Source organism: Oryzias melastigma, linkage group LG16 (assembly GCF_002922805.2).
Source record: "Oryzias melastigma strain HK-1 linkage group LG16, ASM292280v2, whole genome shotgun sequence".
In the NCBI taxonomy this organism is placed as follows: domain Eukaryota; kingdom Metazoa; phylum Chordata; class Actinopteri; order Beloniformes; family Adrianichthyidae; genus Oryzias; species Oryzias melastigma.
The window spans coordinates 21414324-21440986 of record NC_050527.1 but is presented as its reverse complement, the minus strand read 5'-3'; the positions used below and the strand labels follow the sequence as shown (position 1 = coordinate 21440986).

Genomic DNA, 26663 nt, shown 5'->3' with positions numbered 1-26663 from the left:
TAGCCAAAAACATCAGTTTGTTGCTAAATTATTAGCTAAAGCCCAAATTAGCATACAATTTCTCAGTAGACTAAATTAGTCAAAAATGTTAACCTGTTGCTAAAATAGAAGCTAAACTCGAAATGAGCCTAAAAACTCCATAAGATAACAAATTAGCCAAAAATGTTAGCATGTTGCTAAAATAATAGCTAATCTCCTTTTTTTTTTTATTGCTATTTTATTTTTCTTCACCCAGAGAGCCACCATGGAGAGATAAAAGAGCCACATGTGGTTCTGGAGCCGCAGGGTCCTGACCTCTGGTCTGAAACAACAAATTCGAATTAATATCGATATATTGCCCAGCCCTAATTTAACACCTGATGCGTCGCCGGTGACGCTCAAACACAAAAACTTTAATGTAGTGTAACTTTTCAACCATTAACATGATCAACGTCATTCCAATGTCTGGAATGACATTGATCGCGTTAACAGTCGGAAAATTACAGTAAATCAAAGAACATAGACACTAGAGCTCCAGTATTAAAGGGTTAAATCCATCGATGAATGATGTGTGTGTGTGTGCGAAGGTTGTGTGAGTCTTTTTGTGCGTTCACGTGACACTCCAGTGTCTCCGCACAAATGAATGAGCGGATGGATGCCAGGCAGCTGCAGAGGTGCGATAGCCGAGTCGGGCTCCACAGATATCAGCGCTGACATTTTGGGCTTCAGTTCCCACCCCCGGCCCCACGGGAAAGTGAAGCCCAATGGCGGTGGCGGTGGTGGTGGCAGTGGCCACCCCACCAACGCCACATCCACCCTCTGCCCTCTGGCTGTCAATCAAACCCCCGTGCTTGGTGATGCTTTGTCGGCGTGGCCCCGGCTGGACGCATTACGCAGACGTGACTCTGCACGCCGCTGATTTCTATCTCCCTTTCTGTCTCTTCATTCATCTGCCCGACTGAAAGCCCCGATCACAAGAGAGAATGGACGGAAAAAAGCGTTGAGTGTAACAACTAGCTAAAAAAAAATCAGAAAAAGGTGTGAAGAAGAGGGCTGGCTGAAAAATAGAAAAAACTGAAACAGATAACAAGCAGATACACCCCCCTCCCTCTAGCTTTCTTTTGGGGCACCTTTTGGCCTTCTCTCCCTCCTTCGCCTCACCCTCCCCATCCACCCGTAGGCCCTCTGGTGTGTTGCTCACTCCATTGTGTCAGCCTTCAGAAGTGCTCAGTTTGAGTGGCAGGCCGTCACAGATCAGTTCCCAGCTAAAGCGGCCCGGCAGGCCAGGGTGACGGGCCAGGAAGGGATCTAAGTGGGGTTTATCAGCGCTTCTTAACGCCTCTCTGGCTCCCTGACACAAAAGAGAGGGGGTATTAAACATCTAAAGCAAACCAAAAGGCGTGAAAGCTCCTTATAGGGCCGCAGGATTGCGGATGTGACTGGAGTCTTAAAGCAAAAGGGGGAAAAAATGGTGTAAAATGAAAAAAAAACACAAACAACTCAACACTAAAGGAAGAACGAAGAGTAAAGTCATTTCTTCTGTATTGAAGAGAAAGAAAAAATGTTTTCAAGCTTCCCACCTTTAACATAATAACAATCTCATCTATGAAGCTGGAGATGAGCGATAAGATTTCACACGCCAAACAATGTGGAGAACATTTATATTTTTGAAGAAAAGGAAACAATATTTCTCACTTCTAATAAGTTAGAGAGGAAATATCCAGAGAAACACAATGTTTCATACCTATGAAGAAGATCGGATGACGGAAGAATGAAAAGACGTGAGTGGGAAGGCATGTCCAAACGTTCACAAAGTAAATAAAAATGGCAGAGAAACTCTAATTAGAAGACAGAACAGTGGATAATTCGAGTTACCGCGGTCACGTTCGGAGTTTTAGCTTACTGTCAAACTGTCACGGAAGACGTGTCATTAATGAAGACAGCAATTTTACTGAGAATAATCCTGTGAGGCACATCTGCTGCTGTAGATGAGAAGGATTAAAACACATTCATATTCTTAATGCACTGCATGATTTAGGTGTGAAAGGCAAACTCAGCTCTATAAACCAGAAACATTCAGCAGCAGTTTAGCAAAATAACACACTTTATAAACAGAGACTGGTCTTTTGATCAGCAGAGATTGAGTAAACATTACAAACGGTTGCTCCAACATTCTGTTTCTGTTTCAATCATAGAAATACCACATGTAGAAGTTCCTTAAGTGACCACAAGGAGCTGGTTTCAGAAGCAAGTATTTTTCCATTAATTCATACGTTTAAAGGACTACTTTATAGTCCCACTCTGATCATCTTTTGATCTATTTTGTTTTCTATTAATGCTGTTTTTAGCAAAAAAATAAAAGAAACATCCCGCGACCCCGAAAGGGAAGAAGCGGTCTGGAAGATGAATGAATGAATAAAAGAAACATGTCTTTTCAGGACATAGTTTCTGCAGAGCTGCAGGAGTTCGTCTCGCCCCCACTTCCCATCATCATATCAATTAATACATCAACCAATCATTTATTAAACAGGACAGGATTAAAACAATGGGGCCTGACTCCGTTAAAAACTGTTTTCTTAGCAGGTTCCTGCAGAACGGATTCCTCTGACTACTTCTTTCATATTTGAGATACTCTGCAGTGCAGATCTGATGGACCTAATGCTCTCCGATCTCAGGGCGTCTGCTTGCTGTCTGTCCCGAGTGTGCAAACAGAAAAAATGAAAATGACTTTTCAACATAGAGCACCTTCAGACTGGAACTTTCAGCAAAAAATAATTCAACAACTTTGCCTCCGTTTCACATTATTTTGAAAGACCTGGAAACGAAATCACTAACCTGTAACTGTTTTAATGCATTACTTTTCTTATACTGTTTTACTTCATCATATTTACGGTATTTTCCTGAGAATAATTCGCATCTTTTTTCATAGTTTAGCCAGGGGTGCGAATCATACCCAGGAATGACTTATGTGTGTTTTGTTTTTTGTTTTTTTTTTCATAAATAGGTTCATATATTTGTTATTTTCCCAGTAAACACTGATTGTCCTTCAGCAGTTGTTTCCTCTACAACCACTAGACGGCGCTGTGTCTTAGTATAAGTATTTGCTTTTGACAGCAGCAGAAGAAGTGTCGCCCAAAACAAACATGAAAGAAAATCTGATTGTTTTCCTCTAAAACTTTGATATTTTTCTTGTTTGTATTTATTTTTTAGCTACGTTCGGCTTGGGGAATTTGTGTGACTTATACACCAGAGCGACTTATATTTGATTTTCTTCTTCTTGATTATACATGTTTTGCTTTTGCGACTTATCCTCTGGAAGATACGGTATTTATTTTTTTGTATATTTTAATTCTATGACATGTCCTGGGTGAGTGTAATATTTGCCTCTTGACCAGAACTCACTTGAAAAAGAGATCAGTGGATCTCAATGGGATTTTTTTCCTGGTTAAATAATAGATAAATAAAATAAATAAAAATAAAGAGCATAAAATCAAGACATAATACACAGCAAGACAAGCAGAAATAAGCAGTCAACAACAGTATAGAAAATAAGCATGAGGGTTGGGGCTACAGTTTGATCCAGATTCAAGCTCAGATGAGGAAAACATAGACGTTCATGGATCTATTTATCTGCAAGTGGATGCAAAGTATTTTCTACATCAAAAAAAGGCTCTTTTTCAAACAGCATTTTTTCATCTGCTCCTGATTCACAATGATTTGAATATATAAATATTCAGAAATACAATTTCCAGATTGATTTTCTTTATTTTTGTCCTCTATAATCAGAAAAATGCTACAAGAACATGTTAAAAACTAGGGCTGGGTTAATAAAATCAATTAATCAATTTGAGCTTAATTGATCAATAATCGATTCATGAAAAATATAGATCGATTTAGCAAAGAAAGCTAAAGTCTGCTAGCTTGATGCTAACGTTTTATGGAATTTCCCATAGGACGGCTAATGCTAACCCTCGGTTGACCTAAACATACATTTATGACAAAATGAACATCTTTACAAAGATGAATTTTCCAAAATCTTAGAAGGAAATATTTTTAAAGTAACCATTTGTGGACTAAAACTTCGTTTTTTACCTCATACTGTCTTCTTCTTCTGGAATAAGGTGTAATGTTATAGCGCGATCGCCACCTAGTGGCCAAACTGAAACGCCCTCCTCGATTCAGGCTCTTGTGAAACAAATTGTATAATTTTTGGAAATTATAATCGATACCTAGCCCTATTAAAAACATACCAGAAATTTTCATTGGAGTGGGTCCTTAAGCTTGAAATCACAGTTGTACAGTCTGGTTGCTCTTAACAACAGCTTTGATTTTTTTCTCTTTTTTTTTATACAAATCAATGAGTTATAAGAAAGTTTTTGTTTTTTATTGGCAGGTGGACTCAGCAAAACTCTCTCCTTAATCTGTCCACTTAAAGCAGCCTGCTATTCGCTCAAGTGGCTGCATCAATAAGTTGCATCTGCGCCTTTGATTAACTACACACACTTTAGGAAGGAAAAGACAAATCTAATCACAGGGTGTGTACATGCTGCAGGGAGGCGCTTGATTCATGTGTGTATGGGAGGAAAACACCAGCAGGGGCCAGTGTGTGTATGTCAGGTGCCAGCAGGGGGTGAGTACCTGAAACATTTTGGAAAAGGTCAATGCAGAGTTCAGTCACACACACGTTTTAGAAGCAAACTAGAGGTTTAAGAGTGAAGAAGAGAGAGGACAATATTCCACAAGGGCATAAGAGAAATGGAAGAAAATAAAAAAAAACTAAGTTAATTTGATAATTGCTAATATCATCACAGATTGTGAAATCCTTTTCCTCTAAATATGACCATATTTATTATTCATAGCTGATTTTCTACAATTATTTTATCATTAGCAATCTAATTAATCAACTACAGAATCTTTCCTTGCTTTAAGGAGGCCTGCATCAGTCAGGATTATGAGGAGGAAGGCAAGCTCCTCCTCTGAGGACTGAACTGTGTGCATGTGTGGATTAAATGTGTGTACTGGCAACAAGAATGTGGTAAAAATCTGAAAAAGTGCGTCATTGCACCTCAGCCATGTCTTTATATCTGCAACAGAGGATGTTCTTTCAAGGAAATGTCTCTGTGGATTAGAACAAGCTGTTAATGACGTACTGCAATCATTTAGATTTTGGTTTCATTTACAGCACATGTGTCAAGGCCCGGGGGCCAGATCCGGCCCTCCAGGTAATTCTATCCGGCCCTTCAGATCATTTTAGTTTATTGTTATTAATGACCTGATGTTATCTTGCAATCATTTCTAACTTATAACTTATAATTTAGACAAAATGTATTTTTATGTAATGTAAAGTAATACGTTATTTAAGGTTTTAGTTTATTTATTCTGTAATAATATTCCTGCCTTTTTCTTATTCATAATTATGTTAAAAAGTTACAGTTTTCAAATAAAAAAATAATAATATTCTGCTAGCTTTTTGGACTATTTTGGTATTTACTGTGATTTTTTTAGGCCATTTTGGAGTTAAGCTAATATTTCAGCTACATGTGTGCTGTTTTGACTAATTTAGCCTTTTTATTTTTTACTTTTTGCTTGTTTTTTAGGCTGTTTAGGATGGAGTTGGCTTAATATTTACACCCTAACTGTTTTAGCTAATCTAGGCTTTTTTCAGTTATTTAGGCTATTTCGAAGTTTTTGTCAGCTACATACTAGCTGTTATGGTTATTTATTTATTTATTTATTCTTTTGGCATTTAGCTAATGTTTTTTGTTGAACGATCTTCAGCGTTTTCAGAGATCAGCTCAAGGCAATTTCAGCTATCAGCTTCAGCGTTTTTTTCAGGTATCAGCATTAGCATCTTCAGCTGCCAAATTCAGCTTACAGCATTCACACTAGAATTATCACAGGTAATGCTTTATATCTAGTTCACATTATGTCAAAAAGTTATTTTTTTAAGTTTAAAAATATAGTTTTAGAATGGTAAATAAATGTTTATCCTGTTCGGCTCGCAACCTAAAGTGTGTTTTAGATTTTGGCCCCCTGTGCGATTGAGTTTGACCCCCCTCATTTACAGAATCAGAGTAAGACAGAGCACTATGGGCATTTGTTTCACGAAAAAAAGTTTAAAGCGCTTACTGCAGTTTAATACAACATAACAATACTAGCTACTTATATTTCAAGGTAACAAAACGGCTCATTATGTCAACAGGAGTGATGGAACAAGGAAGATAACATTTAATCTAATGTGGATTGTGTGGAATGTAAACAAACTGAACAGAGAATCACATCTCTCTGATTAGGATCTTTTGGTCTGTTGACAAATTTGAAGCTCAGCTCATAAACAAAAGCGTATTATTGTTCTGAATTACTACAAAAGGAGGGAAACGCAAAGAAGCCAACATGCCGATCTACTAAACACAGTGTGAAGCCTTTGTGTGTGTGTTGTGTGGCCCACTGGAAGCATGGTTGAATCCACGCTGCATTCAGCTCAGCTTCACCTAATATAAAAAAAACTCTAGGCTGTGTCTAAATTCCCTCACTACTGACTATATAGTCTGTTTGCCATTTTCTAGTGCGGTCTGAATCTACAATTACAAAATCAAGTCCAAGAAATTTCCCAGAAGCCTTTGCGAAAAACCAGTGTGCATCCTTGCTCACTCCATTAGTACATATAGACCAGAATGCATAGCGTTTGAACTATTTTTGCGGGGGAAAAAAAGTGTTAAACGGTAATATTTTAATAAACCATCCATGTTTTCATCAGTGGATTCATGAATAAACGTTGTGAAATGTTCGTATTGATTTGATTTTCTCTTCGTAAAATCAGTGATGTCATATCTGCTGTTTAAAAAAAAAATGAGTGAGAATGGTGTCTGAATTGCTTTTAAAATCCAGAGCCCTAGATAGTCCTGCACTACATAGTTTATAATACCAGGATGGGAATTTGGACATAAGTTCACTTCATCTTTTCCTGATTCTACATTGGGTTCATGATTGAGCAGGAAATGTTTAAATATTAAATTTTTTTACATCAGTAGGGTTAAACGTTTTTTGCTTTTTTTTGGATGGAAATATTAAGTCTATGAAATGCTTTTTAGAATGATCGTTTCTGTGTAAAGCAAAGCCAAAGGTTTCTGAAAAACCAGAACTGGAGTCCATCACCAGATATGTCAGTACTGTGGAACCAGGTCTCAACATTTTGTCAAATTAGTATTACATTTAAAAGTAAAACTGCTTTTTTGTTTGTTTTTTGGGTCTGTGTGTTTTTTTTTTTTTGTTTTACAAATGTTCAGATTAAACTGAAATTCTGAGTGTGCCACTTTTACTGCTGTTCCTTTTAGGATTCATATTTAAGAATAAACAGATAAATTAGTAGTTAGTATCTTTGATTCTGGTTCCAACCCTGGCTTGGACTTTCTTTTTGAAGTTTGCATGCTTTCCAAGAGCAAACCTCTCCACTAGATTGAAAAATATTGATGAATAACAAGAATTTTGTATTGGCAATAAATAACGTATTGAGGTTCCTGTGGGGCCTAAAAAACATCTAACTTTAAAAGGAAAATTAAGGCAGAACAAAAAGATCACTGAGTTGTGGTTTTGTTAAATTGGTGTACAGTAGGGCTGCCACAATTAGTCGACTAATTGACTATTAAGATAGTCGACGACTAATTATTTGTCGATTAGTCGTTACTTTATATTATATAGAGTCAGAGTGTAGTAAAGTTGAAAGTTATAATGATGTTCAGCTAGCTTTTTGGACTATTTTGGCATTTATTAAGGTTTTTTAGGTTCAGCTAAAATTTCTGCTTCATGCTAGCTATTTTGGCTAATTTAGGCTTTTTTTGTTTTGTTTTGTTTTTTAGGCTAATTTGGAGTTTAACTAATATTACAGCTGCCTGGTAGCCATTTTGGCTAGTTTAGACTTTTTTTTGTTTTTTAGGCTGATTTGAAGTTTAACTAATATTTCATCAACATGCTAGCTATTTTGGCTTATTTGGGATTTTTCAGTTTTTTAGACTAATTTGGAGTTTAGCTAATATTTCAGCTGCATGCTAGCTATTTTGGCAAGCTCAGCCTTTTTTCAGTTTTTCAGGCTAATTTGGAAAATAGCTAATATTTTAGCTGGCTATCAGCTTCAGCGATTTCAGCTATTAGCCTCAGCTATTTCACCTATCAGCTTCAGTGTTTTTAGCAATCAATTTCAGCATCTTCAGCTATCAGCACTAGCATCTTTAGCGGCCAAATTCAGCTTATAGCATTCATATTAGCATTATCTAATTTCTAGATGGCCTAAAGCTAATGATAGTTAAGATGTGTACTTTACATCCAGTTTGTGAATGACCCGATTAGTCGACTAATCAGAAAAAATAATTGGTAATTAGTCGACTATTAAAATAATCATTTGTGTTAGCACTAGTGTACTGTATTTTTTCCAAGTGTTGTGTTTGGTTGTATGTGGATGTTGTCTCTGGGTTCACTTTGGATTTATGTTGACATGTCACCGCAGATTCTCTTTATTTAAAACATCCACATTCTAACTTCTTGGTCGTGAATGCTTTTAGGATTTTTTTTCCAAATAAAAGAAAATGCTTTAACTTAAATTGGAATTTTTTCTGCTATAATTTAGAAAGAAAAATGAAAATCTAGCAAATGATCAAAATAAAAAGATGGCTGGTAGAAAGAACAAATGTCTGCATTTGCAAATTCTCATTATCCAAGAGCATTATTCCACTAAATGTATAACTCATTACAAAATGCGGGACATTTCAGAGGTGTAAATTAATTTTCTGGTAAAGTTCTGAAAGTATAAAAGTAATTAAAGTTACAGTTTAATGAAATCATGAACCATTCATGGAGTCACTGGAGATTACACCTAAATTACCTCAATTAATCACATGCACGAGAATAAGTCTGAGGAAAACACCAAATCAGAAAGTTTTCAGCATGTGGAATGTGTGAGTGAAGGTGGACTGTGAGCCTCATGGAGAAGCTTTCAGACGGGGAAGCGGTCCAGCGTACCCTGCTCTAGTGACGACGGGGCTGGTCCTATACCTCCTTCAACCCCAGTCGGGGTGGGATGTCTCTTTGGGGGACTGTTGCCCTGGCAACAGCATCCTGAACTCAAAGGGTGATGCAGAAAGGTGCGTTGAAGGATAACAAGACGGCGTTTGGAACAGGGACATAAATGACAACTTTCAACCATGACTCGCCACACGGCTTTTTTTTTTTTTTGCATCCTTCTCACTAATCAACACTAAACCTGATTAAAACAGCAACATCAGCCAAATGAACTGCATTTGCATACACACGCTGGGTAAAATCAGAACTGATGCCAGAGTGTGAATTCCCCATGACACGGCCACGTTAAAATGTATCAAGCAGTCATGCCTAAGTAGCTGAACACTCTGATTTGCCTTAGTTACAAATCTATTTCCCGCTGTGTTACACAGACAGTACAAGTCAGAGCCCCACTCACCTCCTCCCTTCCTCACATTTGGAAGATTATTTCCAGCTTAAAAAAGCCTTTACTCTAATTATTGGACCAGTTCAAAACACTTACCCCCACTGCAGCAGCCAGGCCGTCCTCAAAGCAGGTTCTGTTTGGGCGCCCCCTGCTGTCTTTCAGGGTGTAAAGACCTTTAATGCTGCCAACCTGCACACAGGGAAACACAAAAACTCACTAGAGGCAACATCTGCTTTTTGTTTAATAACTCCATGACCTCTAAACTTCAGGTCATTAAAAAAAAAAAAAAAAAAAAATTGGGGGAAAAAAATTCTATTCGTGGATACAGAGAGAGGGTTAAAACACATAGCATCTCCCGCTTTAATCACCCACATGACCCTTTGGACTGCCCGATTTCATCGTGTCCCCCACGGCCATCTGTCTTGTGTGGGTTTTTCTGAGAGAGGTGGGATGAAATCAAATAGCACAGAGTTTATCTAACCTTATCCGAGGCTTTTCATTTCCAAGCCCTATAAACTCAATCGTATTGAACGCCTGGGAGAGTTAGAACTAACTAAGTGAAATCTACTCGGCAGCAATTGTGTGCCAGGAGCATGTTGTGTGTCTGTGTGTGTCTTACTGATTCTATCTTCCTTCACTTTCATTCTCTCTATTCTCTGTCCCTGAGGTGCATCAGGGCTGAGACCGCCGAGTAAATTGTCCCAAATTGAGTTCCTTCTTGCCAGCAGATACAGGCCACATCCCGACCATTTAGAGCGCGGCAGAGGGGGGGGAGTGAAAACAATCACAGCACTTGCTTGAAAAATTTCCCTCTAATTTCTTTCCTTGGATTTTTCTCTTTTCACCCTTCCTGTGTGTGCTTCTTTTGCTCCTTTCCAGAGCTGATTTCCCTGTTGCCTTTCTTTCTTTCTTTCTATTTTTCTTTATTCTTCTGCCTCTCCATCTTTATGTCACCCTCTCTGTTTCTTCCTCGTCTTTGTCTGCGGCTGTAAATGTACATCCATCTTTCCCCGCTCAGCTTGGCTTTTGCTTTTCTTTGATGATCCGCTCCTCTACGGCTGGCTCATCTCTCTCCCTCATCTCCTTTACCTTTCTTTCCCTCCCAACATTAATTCCCTTCCTGCGCTCCACCCCCTTTCCAGTCCTTCCTTCTGCTCTCTCTCATCCCTCCTTCCACGGCTGGCTGTACCCGATGACATAGTACCCATAAGTGCAGACATCCTGGGTGGAGGAGTCTGGCTCTGACAATAATCACACACCCAGTTTATAACACCGGCAGCCCAGCTGAGCTGAGCTGAGCTGAACTGAGCACACCCGGCTCCCCCGGCACCAGCACACTCCATTTAACTCAGCAGGGGGCAGCAGGCTGGCTGGGGAGGGAATGAAGCAGAAGACAGAGATGGGATGTCTGTGTGTTTTTAGAGGAGTGGGTTTTTTAGGGGGGTTATGCAGACGAAAAGACTGCATAGGCAGAACAGGAAATAACAAACACCTGAAACAGGAAGCAGGAATGAACGTGAAGAACAGTTTAAGTTAAACTGAGTTTAAGTTTTGAGATTCAAAATTAAAAAAAACATGTTTCAGGATCATAACATCGATCCCTTCACTACCTCTCAGTTTCAAATACTCATAAATTTAGCAATAGTGAGGTGACAAAATATGTTATCTAAAACAGCACTATTGAGGTATTCTGTATTTGTTAAATGGAAGGTGAAAGTACATATTCCAAAAAGTACCCAAACCCCAGAACACCAGATCTTCTATCACAAGCATCAAGTTTCCAACTCAAAAAGAAGATAAAAGCTTTTAAAAATGTCACAGTTTTATTAAAACCTTAAAGTCCCCCTCTGATGAAAATCCTGTTTTTTTAGTTTTTTTAGTTCCAGCTCCAAAAGCCACGCCCCCTCAGAGGAGATTTTGGAAACAGAGACTTCAGATCAACATGAAAAATGGCTTTTTAAGTTATTTAGGTTGTTGGATTTTGGTTAAAAACTTCATAATTATAATTAAGACACTACTGGGAACATTTTTTTTCATTTAAATAAAAAAAAATGTCATTGGGGACTTTAAGTTTTTAAAGTCAGCTGACTGTGGCACAGGTTTAAATGTGCACATACAGCACGTCTTACTCTGAGTACAGTTTTTGTACAAAACTGCACAAACAGAACTAACTGTTCTGTCGGTTGCTACACAGAACTCTCCGTGGTTCTGATCTTTTGACCACAACTATATATTTTGGCAGGGATGAGCCACAAACAGCAGTTTCTTTTTGCAGTAATTCATCATAATCTTAGTTCTGTAGAGTTGAGACAAAGATGAATCTGTGGAATCAAAGAGGAACTAGAATACCCACTTCGTTCTGTGCTTACAGATAGATGTATTTTTATTTTACAAATTGTTGTCTGCTTTTTGGTCTGTTTGACTGGAGTCTAATGAGCTATGTTCTGCAAAATGATAACTATAAATCTGGCAATCAAAAGGTTTGTGCAAAACTATCTTCTAAAGTTTTGATGTAAGCATTAACAGTATTTCTTGGCTTGATTAATATTTCTTGTTCAGAATAAAACAAAACAAGCATGTTTGAATGTGTTGCTGATGAGCCTCAAAAGGGTCAACGTTACATGACTAACTCTGATTGACTAACACACACACAAGACGTCCACACAACGAGACAGCACAACCATAAATAAGAATCAGAGCAATTTCAAGTCAGCTGCAAACAAACACAAACACACCTCCACACGCACACACACATTCCTGTGCAGAGCCAGTGCAGGTTCACAGCAAAACAATATGAGGCCAATCAGGGGACCATTGGAATGGCTCTCCCTCTGCTAATGAAGGCACTTTGAAAAGGTAATCTAATTCACCAGCAGCAATTAAGGCTGGGAGCGCCTTGTCACTATCAATTATCCGCTCCTTCACTCATGTTCTCCTGTGCCGACGCTGAGCCTGCCTGACACACAGCTCTGTTGGACAAATCAAGCCGATCCACTAGCCGGTCACTGAGAACACTAATCATGAGCGCGCTCAAACGCAGCCTCACACGCCGAGACGCCGCACGCCTAAATAACTGCACAGTGAACTAAGTAAGCTTTGGCTTAGATGAGGATCTCCTCACAGACTGAATCTCACAGGTTGCTCCTGCAGGAGCATTGATGCTAATAAACATTAATTCAGTTTTTAATGCAACATATCTTCATAACACTGGATTTCATGCACTAACTTTAAAATGTTAGCTATTGCAAGTCTTTGGGATGTAAACTCCTTTTAACCCTTCAACTCCAGAGCTCCAGTGTTTTTATGTTCGTTGATTTACTGTAATTTTGTCTTAACGGTTGAAAAGTTGCAGTATGTTAAAGAGTTTTGTGGTTAAGCGTCACCGGCGACGCCTCAGATGTTAAAGGGTTAAGTGATTAGCATCCCTCTGTTTGTTTGCAAAGGTGTTTGTGTGGTTTCCAGAGATTTTAAACAAAGTGGTATTCCAAGAATATCCAAACTTGAAGTTGCTGCTTTAAAAAACAGTAAATAAACAGCTTATAATAATCGATTCTAAAACAAAAAAACAAAATCACATCACCTGTCCCAGCCAGCAAAGCCAAGTGGGCCCCATATGGTTTAAAAGTGGTAGAAAATGTGGGCCCTGATTGGGTTTGTCCACAGTTTCTGTGGTGGCCTCATCTGTGTATGCCCACATTGACGTAAGTAGGGACTTAGTAGGTTAGCTCGCTACGCTGGACAAGAGAGCTCTTCTCTTTTTTTTTTTTTTTTTTATCTTTTTAAAGCTTTTTTATTTACAGTATGAACAATGTAAACAACTTGACTTTGTCAATTAAAAAAAAAAAACTTTGTTACTAAACAATTTAAACGACTTGACTTTAAAAGAAGGCAAAGACCTTTGGACCCTGATGTAATGTCCATGAGTCTAGTGAGGTCTTCTTGTTGCAAGCTAGTGAGCTCCACTGCAGCATGCTACCAATCTACATCTAGCGAGCTCCTCTGTAGCATGCTAGAAAGCTCTGCTGTATTGAGTTAGCAAACTCTGCTGTATTGAGCTAGCGAGCTCTGCCATAGCAAGCTAGCGAGCTCCTCTGTAGCAAGCTAGCGAGCTCCTCTGTAGCAAGTTAGCGAGCTCTGCTGTAGCAAACTAGCAAGCTTCGCTGTATTGAGCTAGCAAGCTCCGCTGTAGCATGCTAGCGAGCTCCTCTGTATCAAGCTAAAAAACTCTGCTGTTTTAAGCTAACAAGTTCCGCTGTATTGAGCTAGCAAGCCCCGCTGTAGCGAGCTCTGCTGTCCATCAGGCGGCTGGAGAGCATAGTGAGCCTACCCACCGAGTGTCTACTTGAGTCAATGTCTGTAAACACAGGTGGGTCACCACAGAAACTGTGGACAAATCCATTTGGGGATGACATTTTCTGCATTTTTACACCATATAAGGCCCACTTGGCCTTGCTGGCTGGGGTGATTGTTTTATGCTCTGTTTTTTGATTGAAATTAGTAAATTATGAAAATTACTGTTGGTTTTTTATGTTTGTAAATAATTTGTGATATAAAACCCAAAAAATATACACTTTTTTTTAAGTTGAAACATCTAAAAAATAAAAATGAGGGCATTTTTAAAACCTTTCCTGAGATCTAATGAATTTTGTACATTTCCCAAAACCATTTCAACCTGAGAAACTCTTGAAGGGAATCTTTGCTGGAAAAAAAAATCAAAAAACTCAAATTACATCAGTGAGTAACCTTCTGCAACAAGAATATTTATCCTTCAAAGTACTTTCAAGAGGTTCTTAATGGCTAAATAGATGAAAAAGGAGTAATTTTCAGTGAGGAGACCACACTATGCTTCTCAGCTGAGCTCAGCTCAGGTCTATTCCAGCTCATTGCTTTGATTTCAGGAGCAGCAGCTTCCCTGCTTTGGTTCAGTCAGAATCCTCAAAGCAATCAGCAGGCAGTTGTTTTCTGTGAGGATGTCTCTGTCCAGAGGAACGGGTAACAGGAACAGAGCTCAGTGGAGAGAAAGAAGTAAAAACATCATTGAAATTGACAAAAAGACCAGAGATACTGAGTTACTATATTCCTGACCTGACCTGTCATCATACCAGTTATGTTTTTTGTTTCCCTATGTAAGTAAAAATGAATTATGTCACAAGATCATTTCAGCTATATGTTCTTCTGTCTCTCTCAGGTTCTGTCTGCCAAAAATTAACGTGTTTCAGTTAGTTTAGGTTTTATTTTGGAGCCAAAATTCCAGAAAATTAGACTATTTTTTTAAACAGAAAATTTGACATACTTAAATTTTAAATCACATATATTATATTACCGACAAATCAGATAAAAGAGTTAAAAAAAAAAAACAGTTTTACACTTGTGTGCACAAAATTAGTTTAAATGTAACTTCCATTTCACATCCCCACATATTTCCGATTTATTGACACTAATTAATGATAATAAAAACATTATGTCAAGATTATTTAAATATTCTTAACTATTTTATTACAAAACTTTAAGAATATAGTTTTTTATATTATTTGAAATAAATCCAGGGATGAACGGGTTATTGTCACAAGCAGAAAGCTGGTTCCATGTGCAGCAGGTTTATTAGTTCAGACAGGAACTAAGCACAGCTAAAAGTCCAAAGCTAAATCAGAGTCAGACAGGCAGAGGTCAGTCACGAGCATCGGGTAATCAGAAAAGAGACTACAATTGTCAGAGTCCAGGCTAGGGTCAGGGCAGGCGGCAGGTAATCAGAGATGAAGCAGGGTCAGAAACAGAAAATCAGGTCCAGATAGAAATGCTCAGTAATGTAAGCAGGGTGGCACAAACAATACTTTGCACTGATTGAGTCTCTGAGCAGTGCTTAAGTATCCTGTGGGTGATTGGCAAATGAGAGTCAGCTGAGTGGCATCCCGGAACTGTGCGCTGGGGATTCTGGGAAATGTAGTGCAGTCAGTACTCTGGAGATGGCTCCTGCCAGTGACCAGAGGGGGAGACAGAGCACTGACTCCCCCTCTGGTCAGTTATACTGAATACATACTGGAAAGTCCCCTGAAGGACACAGAGTCCATAATTAGCAAAAAAAACCCCAAATGTGGCCTGACCATGGAGCACAGTTCCACCTTGAAACAGTCCATTCTCAACCCACATGACGGCGCAAGAAGAGTGACTGTGACATTTTTTTCATCACAGACCTTTGGCTAGCATCTACAGGTTGTTTTATTGACAATATTCTTCAGTTAATTAATCTATGATTAAACCAGCAGGGCTGATGTCTGCAGTCGGCCATTAAAGATCTTTAACCTTGACCCTATACAGACATTTCTCCACTTTCTCTGAATGTCTAGATATTCGTTTTGTTGTGTTGCCTGGCATTGTTCACTGAAACATTGGTTTGTATCACTTAACATTTAGTTTAAATTGTATTTGTATTTTTAAAATAGCTCCCAACTTTTCTGGAATGTTTGAAATGATAAACTGTACTGACGATGACCCAAAAATGCAAGTTTCCTGTAAAGAGCAAAGCTATTGTCTTTCATTAATGCAGATGACTCTGGAGTTGGGGATTGGACTTGTCCCACTATTTTGTAGCATCAGGTTAAAGCCTGCAAACCAATTCAGCCTCCATCAGACCACCAGGAAAAAGCGGAGAAAAACTGCAGGGAGGGAGGGAGGAATGGTTAAAGTACGAAGGGTAAACAAAAACAAACACAGACATCAAGAGTCATTGAGGCAGAGTGTGAGAGCGGCATGAGGCGGTCCACCCTATGGAGAGAGCAGCAGCTGGTGTGTTCACTAACAGCCCTACAGGGGCTGTGGACTCCACAGGCTCGACGATGGAGAAGCAGGAAACAGAGAAGGGGAGGTGGCAGCATGGTGGAGGGGTATGCTAAGGGCTAAATGGGTGAACAGTTAAGCCTTGTTGGGTACAGTATTGGCAGGAAATGTAATGATGGGGAGTAATTGGTTGAACAGGCCATCAGGCAGGAAAAAAACATGGATATTAGTAGATGTTAAATGGATATTAAACCATCATTTGCATTAGAACTGGAGACATCAACAACAACAAATATAAAAAATATGAATAGCATGATTGAAAATCAGTTTTAAATATTGATTTATTGAACAGTTTACAAAGCTGCCAATACATTTGAAGCGTAATAAAATAAAATACAACTTGTAAATATAAAGTTTTCCTACTATATAATACTCAAAATTGGTTGACTTGATAGTTGTATTGGAAAAACTACCATTAATAACCGCTCCACTGATGATGCCATCTCATCTGTGGACCACACAGCCCTTCAGCACCTGGAGGGCAGGAACACCTACATCCGCCTGCTCTTCCTGGATTTCTCCTCGGCCTTCAACACCATCATCCCACAGACCCTGCTGCAGAAACTCTCTACCCTTGGCCTGAGCCCCACACTAGGGAACTGGGTTCTGGATTTCCTGACAAATAGACAACAGACTGTCAGGATCCACAACACCATCTCCCATACCCTCACCCTGAGCACTGGCACACCCCAGGGCTGTGTGCTGAGCCCCCTCCTGTTTACTCTGCTGACATATGACTGCTCGGTGAGACACTCCAGTTGCCATATAGTCAAGTTTGCAGACAACACAGCGGTAGTGGGACACATCAGCAACAACGATGAGACTGAGAGGAGGTGGAGATGTTGGTGCAATGGTGCAGAGAGAACAACCTCTGCATCAACGTGAAGAAGACCAAGGAGATGGTGGTGGATTTCAGGAAGAGCAGACGCCCCACCCCACCCCTTCACATCGATGGAGCCCCAGTGGAGCTTGTCTCCAGCTATAAGTATCTGGGTGTGCAGATCAGCGAGGACCTTTCCTGGAGCACCAACACTTCCCAGCTGGTCAAGAAGGCATACCAGCGCCTGTACTTCCTCAGGAAGCTGCGGCGGGCTGGACTTGGAGGCTCAGCCCTGATGAGCTTCTACCATGCTGCTGTGGAGAGCGTCCTCTGCACCTGCATCACCGTGTGGCACGGCAGCTGCACCATCGCTGAGAGGAAAGCTCTGCAGCGTGTGGTAAAAGCCGCCCAGAGAACTGTGGGGGGAGAGCTGCCAACCACCACCGACCTCTACATCGCAAGATGCAGGAGGAGAGGTCTAAACATAATCAAAGACCCCACCCACCCGGCACATGGTCTGTTCCAACCACTCCCATCAGGCAGGAGGCTGAGGAGCATTAGATCCAGAACCACCAGGCTCCGAAACAGCTTCTTCCCTGAAGCTGTCAGGCTGCTGAACTCTGTGTGACTGTAGTGTTCTTTATGTTTACTTTATTTATTTGTTCATTTGTTTGTTTATATTTTTCCCCGGGACCTGAGTTCCAATCTCTGCCAGTGACATTAATTTGTCCACTGGTCTGACAATATAAATCCTTTGAATCCATTGAATCCCTTTGAATCCTTTAATAAGACCTGAGATTTTTCTGTTGCATTTGTGTTAAAGTACTTTAACCTTTGAACATCTAAGGCGTCACCAGTGACACTTAAACACAAAAGCTTGACAACTCGCCTTTTTCCTTCTGAATCTGCTGGAATTACGTTGAAAAGTTACAGCATATCAAAGAACAGAAACGCTGGAGCTCCAGTTTTGAAGGGTTAAATGCTTCATTAGTGATGTGTAGAATATAGAGATAAAAATTCTCCCTTAGAAGAGGTTTAAAACAAAACTCGTCTAAAATTGTCTGAACTGACTTCATTTAGATCATCTGTCAAAGTCAAGGCCCGGGTGTCAGATCCGGCCCTCTGGGTAATTCAATCCGGCCCTCCAGATCATTTTATTTTACTATTATTAATGGCCCGATGTTATCTTGCGCTCATTTCTAACTCGTATAACTTCGACAAAAAATATTTTTATGGAGAGTAAAATACTGAAAGTTATTTAAGGTTTAAGTTGATTTATTTTGGAATAATATTCCTCCATTTTTATTATTCATAATAATGTTAAAAAAGTTACGTTTTTGAAGTTTAAAAAATTTGCATTCTGTAAGCTCCTTGGACTATTTTGGCATTTACTAAGATTTTGTTAGGCTGTTTTGGAGTTTAGCTAATTTTTCAGGTACACGCTAGCAGTTTTGGATAATTTAGGTTTTTCTTTTTAAGTTTTTTTGGCTGTTTTGGAGTTAGGCTAATATTTACACACTAGCTGTTTTGGTTAATTTGGCTTTTTTCCAGTTTTTTAGGCTGTTTCGGAGTTTGGCTAACATTTCAGCTACATACTAGCTGCTTTGGCTAATTTAGTTTTTTTGTTTGTTTTTTTAAGGCTAATTTGGCCTTTAGCTAATATTTTAGCTGGCTATCAGCTTCAGTGTTTTTAGCTATCAATTTCACCTTCTACAGCTATCAGCACTAGCATCTTCCGCGGCCAAATTCAGCTTGCAGCATTCACACCAGCATTATTGCAGGTAACGATATATATATAGCTCGTAATTATGTTTAAAAAGGTACAGTTTTAAAAATTTTGTCTTAGAGTGTTCAATAAATGTTTATCCTGTTCGGCCCGCGACCTAAGGTGTGTTTTGGATTTTGGCCCCTTGTGTGACTGAGTTTGACACTCATGCTTTAGATCATTCTGCTCTATTCTGTTAAGCACAGACAAGAACTCCATAATTCTAAACTCTTGTGTCTAACTTCTTTTGTAATTTAATTGCACTGTATAGCTACTGCTCTCTTTACAATGTAATGCTGTTCAACTTTTGCACCATCCATATGTCTGTTTAGATTTATTACCCTGCCTTGTCACTTTGTTACACCTAAGCTTTAAATCTTATATAGTACATATTCCAATTTCACTACTTATTTTATTTTTTCTTATACTGTAACTTTATTTTTGGAACGTGTGCTGCTGACCACTTGGCCAGGTCACCCTTGTAAAAGAGATCTTGATCTCAAGGGGTTCCCACCTGGTTAAATAAAGGTTAAATAAAAAATCCGATCTGCAGGCGTTCCTCTTGGATCACACTCGTGAACAGCGTGAACCGTTTGTTCTGTTTCTTGTGCGTCCGCTGTTGTCTTTGAACCTCATCATTTCTCCGTATTTCCCCCTCTCTGCCCATTTCAATATTGAAGAGAGTTTTATTAAAGGCTAGACTCCAATGTGCTGAGGCGCTTGCAGTAATTTTCCGACAAAGTGCTCTAATCCATCACACGGCCAACATGTGGCCTTTGCAGCCATACATCATCTGGGCCCACAGAGAAGGAGAGGGAGTGGTAGCATAATTTCTACTCTCCTCCACCTCCACTTCCTTTTTTCCAACTATACTCTACCCTCGCGTCCCACCAGAGTTTCCCACCTGGGAGGGAAACCACATGCTCAACACACCTTCCACCGTCCACTCTTCTCTCCATTTACAAATGAGAGAGAGGTATTTGTGAAGATGAAGTGAGGGGAGAGGTGGGCCGTAAGCAAGGAGAAAATGAAAGATAGGCATGAATGAGTGTGTGACGTTGAGAGAGAAAAAGATAAGGAAAATGGAGAAAAGCTGGAATGAATCAAATCATGCACAAAAGCAGGTGAAAGGGGGGGGGGCAGGTGTTTGTGTGGATGCGTGTGTGCTTGCTGCATAAGTCAAGTGGATGCGTGAGGAAATAGAAACTGGTAGAGCAGAGGAGACGAGGGAGGAAAAAAAAAAGTGCTGCATTTCCCAGCATGCAGCTGGTGCAGAGTTGCCCTCTGTGTTGCCCCCGGCCAACACCTGCTTCCATTTCGCTCCCTCCACCCTCCGCACACCGAGGAGCAGGAATGAACTCTGGGCCCCCTGACTAATGGAATGGGCCCTCGCTCCTGACCATTAGAGGATTGCTGTCCCTTTTGGCACCCCTGAGTGCCCTACAGTACAGAAATAAGTGAAGAAGGGGTGAGGTAAAAGATGATGGCAGGTCAGCCCTTTTTCTTTTGCCAAGCAAACACACATACAGACACACACCGGGGATAACACAGCAGCCTGGAGTAATACAGCCAAAGGAAAGGCTCGACTTAGCTTAGCAGATAGTTGAAACTAAATTAGAAAGCAGTTCCATTGCTCCAGAGCTTCAGAAAAAGAGCTCTCCGAACAGTGAACCTGGCTGATCACAAAACGTTTGTGTGATTTCATTTAGCCAGTAAATCCAGCACTCTACCTCAATTACATCTTCCTCACTCGCACACTCTGAGTACACAGACAGAGGGAAGTGAGGCGAGCGGAGGGAACACGGAGCGGATTGAGGTTTGAATCTCCTGATGAGCCGATAACACACACAGACACCGAGCCAAGCTGTGCCACAGTAATCATATGCTAATGATATGGTAATGATATGGTAATCTGCCGGCAGTATTCCACCTCACCGGAGAGAAGGGGGAGGCCTTTCACCATTGGTTGGAGACCAGGGACTTCCTGAAGTCAGAGTTCAAAACAAAGACTCCGCATAGACAGGATTTTAATCCTTGTGAAGCTGAGATTTTATTTGGAACAACAGTGAAAAACATTTGCTTTTAATACGGTTCGTAAATGGAAAAAAACAGTAAATCCTGTACTTTTGATCATGACTGGGTTGAGTGTGCCCCTCTGATCGCTGCCATTACCTTTCCTACTGCTTTACAACAAACAGCAGCTGTGGATGGAGGTGAAATATCACGTGACGTCACACATCGCCGGTCAGTATCTCTGGTTTATATTGTTTAGAACGGCAAAGCTGAAATCTGAACGCTGTTTACAGCAATTTTACATAAACAATAAAAGGTAACATAAACAATTGTAACTGAAATTTGTACAATATTCATTTTAAAAATGTCCTACCTGGTTGTATTCGTTTTCCCTTCTTAGATCGTTCATAAATCCAAGTACAAATGTCAGTAATCCTGTCTGCAGTCAGAACAGCAGCTCAGCTGATTCCCCAAATTCCTCTGGATGATATTAAACGAGTCGTAGATTATTTCTCTCTGACAACCTGGTTAAAGTTAGACAAAGGCTACAAGTACTTCAGTGAATGCTGCTTGTTTGGTTATGAAAGTAATTGTGATTTTATTCTTTTCATCAGTACTAATGCTAGTACTAGCGTTAGCTTTGGCTATGAGACGTGGAGCTGCAGAAGATCTTTTCTCACCAGTTAAGAGTTGTCTAAATGTCCGTTCTCACAAAATCTTTGTAAACAAAAGTCAGACAATTCCAGCGTGTCTGACAATAAAGTCAAACGTATTTCTATTTTAATGTTTTTTACTGAGGTCAGTGAGCTGCTGTTAGTTCAGCCGTGGATCTAACATTGCTCCTCTTTGTTTTTGTTCATAACTCTGTCTGATCTGTGGGAAAATAAAAGTAAAAAATGATCAAATTTATTGAAAACTGTTGCCAAAAATATGGACGCAACTATTTCCATGTAAGGTTATAAAATACATTCACCCAGAGATTTTTTTTTTTTTTTACTTGGCCGCTCTTATTTTGAAAGTCGAAAACACATTGCTCGATAACTGCTCTTATTATTTTCACTGAACCAAAACATTCCTGTTTTTACAATCATCCCCTAAAATATCCTGTAGAACAACAAGTATATTTATCCTGGGAAGCAATTAAAATGCTTAGGTTCAATGCAGCGATGTGCATCTTTGCTGCAGGTATTACATGTGGCCAACATGAATTTCTATCAGTTTTTGTGCTGAACGCACTTAAAAGACGTGTGAATAACATCAAGCAAAAGAGAACCCATTAGAATAATATCTCCTCAAATGAAAGGTTGATATTTTGAATAAAACCTCAAATATTGGAAGATTTTTCAAATTTGTATTTAGATTTGTGAACGATCTAAGACAGGAAATGAAAATAGAGTTCGGCAGGACATTTATAAAATAAATATTGTACATTTTTCTGCTGAAATTGGTAAAGTTACCTTTATTATTTCTGTAAAATAGGCAGCGTTGAGTTCTTTCGTTTCCCGGTCTAAATCCATTAACCGGAAGTTGCATATCCCGCTCACGGCCCTGTCGCCATTTTGTCTGACGTCACCTTGAAAGGGGTCTGTTATAATTGGTTTCAGTTAAAAGGTGTTGAATTAAAAGTTTATTATGAGGGAAAAGGGTTTCAGAGTCTGCAGAAAAAGCTGCAGGAAAACATCCCAGCAAAGCCATCAGTTTGATGTTTGTATTTTACAGTTACCAAATGGATATGTCAAGTCTGCACAACAGAGACACGCACTGACATTTTCCTCCATGCCGTACAGTAAATCAAAGAGACCCAACAATATGTTGAGTGCCAGCATGGACGCGTTTGATTCCCATCTCTCTCATGTAGCATTAGCGCAGGAACACGCGTCACAATCCTCCCAAGCAGGCACTGTTCTTTCTCAGACTTTTCATTACAACTCAACCATATATCACATCAAATTTGAAGCTTCTGCTTCCTTTTGATAGACGGCATTTACTGCACGCCAGGCGCAAATCACAGGTGACACAATTAAAATGGGTTTGACTTAACAAAGGCGATATAGTGCCTCTGACATTTAGCATCAGCCTCTGGCGACAGCGGGCAAAAGAATCCAGTCAGCAGATTGGACCTGAGGGGACTATGAAAGCAAGGCCTGTGAAGCTAATCTCTAAATATGTCACTGCCATGGACGCGTTAGCCAGATACAGGCCTACATACTTAGTGTAAACCGTAAATCTCTGGTGATAAACAATTAGAAAAAATCCAAATGGTCCAAAAAAAATTATAGAACATTCTGAATATATTTGAATCCTTAAATAAGAAAGAAAAGCAAGCAGAAAAATTGTAATATTTGTTAAAATGTTTTTTTTATTGATAGAGTATATGATAATAATGTTAATCATTTTATTTTAACAAAAAAGATAAATCACAGATATTTACTGTTAATTAAATATACTTGATCAATGGATTATCAGCAAGTGTCAAATTAGCATTTCCTTTATTGAACATTATGATGCTCCCAAGGTGCTTAAAAGAATACATAAAAGTCAGGATAAAAAACAAAAATTCATTTTATATATAACATTCCTTGAAAAGATCAAATATGTGCATCCAGTGTGGCCAGATGTGAGAGTGTGATCATATGTTAAACGGAGCTTTGGACAGTTTGAGGCTCTGCAGTGTCACTCACATGTTAGAACTAATCACCACACTGGAAATAATGTTTTTCCTTGTTTTAAGTGAAAAATCTACCCGTGAAACAAATAGATTTTGTCTCAGTAAGATTCCTTAAGATAAATGTGATGTCCTGCTGTTTTAAGATGATATAAAACTTAAAATTAGCTAAAAAGGATCATATTTACATTTTATTTGGAAATATTGTGAAAAAACAGCTTTATATTTCTTTGTATTTTTTAAACAGGTGTACTTATACAATTTTCCCCTCAAATATATCATATTTTAAGGAATATAACAGTTTAAATTTTCTTATTTATGCGGCAAAATCACTTTAAATGAAACTAGAATTACACATTTTATGATGAATTTGTCTGAAATCGTATGTGTGTTGATCCACGTATGTTGATTTTATGATTTCCATCCTGCTTTTAAATGCATTCACACTATAGGAGTCAAATAAAATGTCCAGTTTTCTAAAATCAAAAGTTCAATGGAAAATTTGCATCAGTTTCTTTTGCTTTTAACAAGATGAATTTTGGGATCAAATGACTCTGCAAGATTTTTAAAAGGCGTTATGTTAAAAGAAGTTGTTACATTTTACTGAAAAGTATATTTAAACTAGAAACTAGACAAAAATACTTGTTGAGATTTGATGTTTAACTCATGTTCCACAGTAAAAACATTAAATGAGGATTTTCCTGCAACTACTCAGCTCTGTATAGATAAAGTCCCACCGCCCAAGCCTGGAGATGTCAGACTCTACAAGCTTCAGAGAGCATGTTTGGGTCAAACACAAAATACCAAAAAATTAACACAAAAGTTTATTTTGCTAGAAAGTGACGCTTAAGATGCTGTACATCTCAATCTAACTGGGATGCTGAGGCATTAACCAGAGATCAATGCAATGAAGCACCATTGTGCAACAGTCAAAATCCCACCTCAGTCACTAATATAAGTCATAAAGAGAATGGTACTTTAACGGTATTACTACTATACTGGTACAAAAAAATTAAACTGTTTTTCATTTCCATAAAATCCAGTTTAAGTTTTGTCTGACAAATACAGGATGACTTGTGTCCATGAGGTAAAAGCTACATCCTTCTGTTCTTTCTACAACCACACATTTATTCCACCTATGAACATGTATGGCTGCATTCAACTACACAAACAGCTCTATTTTTAGAGAAATGTATTTTCAATTGTTTTGGTCTTTAGGAGACGGCATCAAGGGACTGAAAGGAGCACAAAAAGGCAGAAAATCATGGAGGAAACAGCACAGGTTCCTGTGTGCATACATGAGGGACAATGAGAGCGAGAGAAGGGTGGAGAGGAAGAAGAGACGGGGGTGGACTGTCCAACACACTCCTGATAAAGGTCAAAGACATGTTTTATTCATGATGGAGGCGGCGGCAGTGGAGGCATCGGGGCCAAGGTTGCTGAGAGCGTGCGTCCTCATTCCCCATGAGGAAATGCTGCAGACTCTCACGCCAGGCCAGAGGACACGCCCACCAACTGTGATCAATACTGTCAAAATGGACCTCATGTCTAACAATAATTAAAATGTAATGTTTTAAATGTGTGGTAAAAACCTTTTTTGGTATATTAAATTCACTAAATGTGTATTTTCTCACTGTAATATCCCTATTATACAGTTTTGAAACTTCAATCTTTGTATTTACTCTTTTGAATATACAGTAGGAGCCCAATTCTATGTTTAAAAGTCATTAGTTATTCATCTTTCTCATTTTATCACCAGCAATAGATCATAGTGAAACAATAACCTGCATTGATTGGAAGTCTTGCACTAAATAACCAACCAAAACACCTAAATGCAAGAATTTATTTTTATTTTTTCATGTGTCGTCACACAAAATGGCGAGTATGAAAAGTGACTTCTGGTTAACGTGTTTAGTACTGCGAAGCTGACAACTGAACGGTGTTAAAAGTAATTTAACGTGAATGATAAAAGGCAACCAAACCAATTGTAGCTTAAATTTGTACAATATTAATTTCACCTGGTTGTATTTATTTTGCCTTTTAGATCAAATGTCAGTATTCCTCCTGCAGAATGCTCCACAGCTGCTTCCCCACAATCCTATGGAAGATATTAAACCAGTCGTGGATTATTTCTCAGTCATAGTTAGATGGAGGCTACAGGAACTTCATTGAATGCTGCTTGTTTGATTATGAAGGTAATTCAGATTTTCTTCTTCTCATTTATGCTAATGCTAACGCTAGCTTTCCAGGATGGGGGTGAGACGTAGAACTGCAGAAGATCTATTCTGACCAGTTAAAGTTACATTTCTGTGTTCACAAAATCCCTAAAAACAGAGATAAAGTCAGACAATTTCAACATATCTGACAATAAAGAAAAACTAATAACCGTTGTGTTATTTTCTGATGTAACTCCTCTTTGCTATTGCTCATAACTGTGTCTGATCCTGCTGGATAACAAAAGTAAACATGGATAAAAATAATTTGTGACCATCAAAAATGCATATAAGGGAATGATTATTCGCGCTAATTTTCTAAATGCGTACGGCCAGAGCTGAACTTTTGTCTCAGCCGCTCTTATTTTGAAAGTTGAAAATATGCGATTTTATAGCACTTAAAATATTGGCTGTCCCACTTGATAGACATTCCTATTTTTACAATTAGCCCTTAAAATACCCCAAAAACAAAATATACCTATTATTACAACAATTATATTTAGCCTTGGGTGCAGTTATAACACGCACAGCCAACAAACATCTTGGCTGCACCTATTACGTCTGTCCAACATGAATTTCCATCAGTTTTCGTGCTGAACACACTAAAAACACACGTGAATAACATCAAGCAAAAAAGAACCCATTAGAATAATATCTGCTCAAATGAAAGGTCGATATTTTTAATAGAACCTCAAATATTTAAGGATTATTCACATTTGTATTTAGATTTATGAACGATCTAAGACAGGAAATAAACATACAGTTCGGCAGGACATTCATAAAATAAATATTGTACATTTTTCTGTTAAAATTGGTAAGGTTACTTTTTATTATTAATGTAAAAATGTGTTAAGCAGCGTTCAGCTGTCAGCTTTGCTGTTCTAAATCCATAAAACTGGAAGTCACTATTCACATTT

At 38.9% G+C, this 26663-nt stretch overlaps 1 protein-coding gene across 1 annotated transcript in view; it reads right to left on the bottom strand.

The window, feature by feature from the left end:
• Nucleotides 1–26663, bottom strand: part of LOC112143846 (furin-like protease kpc-1) — a 216519-nt gene that overhangs the window by 187472 nt on the left and 2384 nt on the right. Inside the window, exon 3 of the mRNA XM_024268057.1 lies at nucleotides 9533–9625. Within this exon, the coding sequence (XP_024123825.1) occupies nucleotides 9533–9625 (93 nt within the window). The remainder of the gene's footprint in view (nucleotides 1–9532; nucleotides 9626–26663) is intronic.